At 37.4% G+C, this 4,055-nt stretch overlaps 1 protein-coding gene and 1 long non-coding RNA gene across 2 annotated transcripts in view; both read right to left on the bottom strand.

Moving 5' to 3' along the window:
* Positions 1-2,174, bottom strand: part of LOC115231397 (sphingosine 1-phosphate receptor 1-like) — a 4,097-nt gene extending 1,923 nt beyond the window's left edge. Inside the window, exon 1 of the mRNA XM_036500069.1 lies at positions 1-2,174. This exon is cut by the window's left edge and continues 1,923 nt beyond it. Coding sequence (XP_036355962.1) covers positions 1-488 — 488 coding nt within the window. The 5' untranslated portion in view covers positions 489-2,174.
* A 1,303-nt stretch (positions 2,175-3,477) lies between these two features.
* On the bottom strand, positions 3,478-3,763 carry LOC118761889. The gene is made up of 2 exons (XR_004997713.1): positions 3,730-3,763; positions 3,478-3,695 (listed from the first exon to the last, which is right to left on the bottom strand). It is a non-coding gene; the product is annotated as an uncharacterized LOC118761889 (long non-coding RNA).
* Positions 3,764-4,055: the final 292 nt, after the last annotated feature.

Genomic DNA, 4,055 nt, shown 5'->3' with positions numbered 1-4,055 from the left:
ACTTGTCCGAGAATGAAAGAGCAATTTCCAATATCTGGATGAAAACCGAAGTAGCCTCCAATTAGCGTGGGTCCCAAATGCAATATCAAGCTCCCTATATATACCATAACAAGTCCGAACAACACACAGCAGAACGTACCTTTCGCATCACCGCCAATGTTCGTTTCTCCGAACGTGTACGCTTCGCAACACACCATGGCGACCATGTTAAATGTATAAACCGTCATAATGACGATGTAAGTGGAACCCTCCAAGTCGCAGTTGCTGGGTTGGCGCTGGCTGAGGAGGTTGTTTGCAAACAGGATGCAAAACATAGAGCGGAACTCATTGAGCAAACAGGCGTGCACCAAAAATGCACTGGTCATTCGGCGAAGCGACTTCTTAAAAATGATGCATAGAATCACCAAAGAGTTGAAAAACAGTCCAATTCCTGCAATAAGGTATAAATAATAAGCTTCCGCATGTCGTGTTGTGTTTTCAGCGGCCATTTTGGGTCAATTGTTTAAATTTCCGTTTTTCTTTTTTTTCCTTAAATATCCGTATTTTTGTTTGTCTTTTGTGTGACAATGTCAGATATTTTCCATCATTGATTTGCTCAAGTTCTTTGGAAAATGGAATAAAAGCAAAGTAGCTTGTAGCTTCAAGATTTCTCGACGTGACTGTTTATTTTTAGAGTAACATTGTAGGGCAAGTGTAAGAAGTTGGATCTCACCGTTTTGGGGTTGGATATGGCCAGATTAAATCCTCAAGAGTTGAACTCTATTTATTACAATTAACTCTGTTAATTGTAATGCTAATTAATAGTTTAAATTAATCATGCGTTATATTGCAGCTTTGAGATTTTGATTGTGTGATTATATGTTTTTAGAATTGCATTGTAGGGCAAGTGTAAGAGGCCAGACCAGGCCAGTTTGAACATAAAAAGTTAGAATATTTAGGCCGAATACGGTTGGTTTAAATGCTAAAGTGTCAACCTTTTAGCTTACAGAATTATTCTGTCAAATGTAATTCTTATTTATTCAAACTGTTTTGAATTAAAAAAGGATTATATCATAGGTTCAAGATCCCATTGATGTGAGTGTTTACTCTTAGAACGGCATTGTAGAGTAAGTGTGAGAGGCCGGATTTTTCTGGTTTAAGCATAAAACAGGTAGAATATTTTGAGCAAATGTGGCCTGTTCAAATGCTAAAGGATTAAAACCATACTGGTTCAAAATTCCTTATCAAAGTTCACTGTATACTGTGAAGTGAGTTTCGTTTTCTTTCTTAGAAAATGAAAAATTCTGAAAAGAAAAATAATGAGACCCTCACCTATTAGAACTGGTGGTCAGCAATTGATAATTAACAGACTCATTAGCGTAACAACTGGGTTGTTGATGAATCAAGAAATACTTTAGTAATCAATAATAATAATAGTAATAGTTGGACTACCGGAAAACAGGGTCTCTCTGATCAAGTTGTAGATGTACAACAAAAGGCTTCCAGGTATAATAGTAATAATTGTTTGAAATGTTGGCAGAAGGTCAGAAATTTCAAGGGAAGGTGGTTAGTCGGCTACACTGACCCCAGTGTTCAACTGATACTTGTTTTATTGACCCCAAAAGAATGAAAGGCAAATAATAATATTTTGTTATTATTACGGAAAGAAAGACCTTAATATTTAATAATATATTCTTTTAAGAAATACCCAGGAAACAGGATATCAGTGATTGTACAATGAAAGGTTTTTTATACTTAATAATAACAATGATAAGACTAATAAGTTATTGTTATTATTATTATCATGTAAAGGAACAGGACTGTGGAAATAGGGCTGCTGCCCTCACCTCCGCCAGTATATTTATGAAAAGGTGGGGAAACGTGGCAAGGATGGCCCACCGAGTGAATGAGGTTGCTCTGAGTTTGTGCCTGTGGGTTGTCGAAAGCAGCTGAGAGAGGGGTACTTCTCTGTGGTTACCGTTGCCAGTCAGTCAGAGTGATTCAGGAGCAGTAGGGTACTTTGCTTGCTCCTATGGGGTACTCACCTCTGCCCGGGAGAATATTTTCGGTATCAATTTTTCTTGCTAATTGCAATTGTTTCTTTTTTAATCATTCACACCTGTATACATAAACCCCTATTGTTCTTTGTCCTTATATTACGATAAAGGTTTTTCCTTTGTGGCCCTTGTGGCAAATAAATTTTTTTTTATTATTTTATTATTATTGTTTATATTGCATATTTTCACAGCTCTTTGCTGGTTTGTTTTGGTGGTATTATTTTTACTCTGTTATTATTATCATTATTATTATCATCATTATTGGAAGAAAGCACTTCCAATGCCTTTGAGACCGCAGAATAAATAATCCAGGACTTTTGGTAAGGGGTTTTCTCCAAATTATCCTTGGTGTACTGTCCTGTCATTAGGGACTCTATTTACATATTTATCTTTCTGAATTCTATTCCAAAGTCTTGTGTTATATTCTTATTATTTGTTTCCCATCATCATCAGTGTAATCCTCCACCTTCTTGTGTTTTGTATTTTTTCCTTTGTTATCGCCCTCTATGTATCGGGCTCCTGTGGTCAATAAAAGAAACCATTATTATTATTATTATTATTATTATTATTATTGAGTGAGAGAGCAGTGCATGCCATCAAAGTGACACTGGGGTAAAATATACGAAGCCCAATATACCCATCATGACTACCCGTCTAATAAGGGTACACCAGTATTGTTATTATTATTATTATTATTACTGTTATTATTATTATTATTATTATTATTATTATGATAGTGTGTTTATTTTGTTTCTATGTCTTATTGTATACCACGTATACTATCTTCCTATTTTTTTTCATATATCCACATATATATATCATTCCATCGCTTGCAAATCCCTATGTTTTATGCCTGTTATTGTATTGACTCCCCTCATTTTTTGCCCTTGTGGCAAATAAAAGCGATAAATTATTATTATTATTATTATTATTATTTACTTCTCAGGGCTCTCGGTCTTGCTTTTGTTAATTCTGTGAGAGCATCCAGCAACCTGTTGTCAAAGGTCTCATGGGTCCTCTCAAGGCCTCTCTCTATGAATTATAAGGCTTAGTACCCAGATGTTTAATATTGTGGAAGATATTATTATTATTATTATTATGTTTTTTTCCTTCTTTCTTCAAATTTTCTTCCGTTTCTCGCCAAGTGTTTTCCATACACCTAGGGCAATTATTATTATTATTATTATTATTATTATTCCATTTGGAAAGCAAAAGGAGGGTTGGGTGGAGAGGGATCTGTTGACCCCTCCCTTCTCACCAACAAATTTGTTAAAAGGTGGGTGAATGCGGCAAAGACAGCCCTAGTGAGTGGGCCTACTCTAAGCTGGCACCTGTGTGGCCAAGGAGAACGGAGGTAAGAGAAGTACTTGCTGAAATACTCCCAGTGATTAAGGAGGCTTAGGGTCTATAGGGTCCCTTGGTTTGCCTCTGGGTTGTTTCCCTCCTACTGGGGCTTTTTATGTAAAACTGGTTTTTTTTGCAGTTTGTTATTGTTTTTTTATTTTTTTCAGGTTTTTTTTATATAACTTCTCACTGTCCCCTGTTTTTGTAATGTCCTAAGTGTTTTCACAACCCTTGTGGCCAATAAAGACAGAACTATTATTATTATTATTAGGGCAGCGGACTCGCGGTCGTAGGATCGCGGTTTCGATTCCCAGACTGGGCGTTGTGAGTGTTTATTGAGTGAAAACACCTAAAAGCTCCACGAGGCTCCGGCAGGGGATGGTGGTGATCCCTGCTGTACTCTTTCAACCTCAAGCCCCATGCAGCTCCGGCAGGGGATGGTGGTGATCCCTGCTGTACTCTTTCACCACAACTTTCTCTCACTCTTACTTCCTGTTTCTGTTATACCTGTATTTCAAAGGGCCGGCCTTGTCACTCTCTGTGTCACGCTGAATATCCCCGAGAACTGCGTTAAGGGTACACGTGTCTGTGGAGTGCTCAGCCACTTACACGTTAATTTCACGAGCAGGCTGTTCCGTTGATTCAGATCAACCGGAACCCTCGTCGTCGTAACCG

The sequence above is a fragment of the Octopus sinensis genome, unplaced genomic scaffold (genome assembly GCF_006345805.1).
Source record: "Octopus sinensis unplaced genomic scaffold, ASM634580v1 Contig18416, whole genome shotgun sequence".
Taxonomy (NCBI): domain Eukaryota; kingdom Metazoa; phylum Mollusca; class Cephalopoda; order Octopoda; family Octopodidae; genus Octopus; species Octopus sinensis.
Note: the sequence above shows the minus strand (reverse complement) of the source record. Positions and strands in the feature narration are given on the sequence as shown.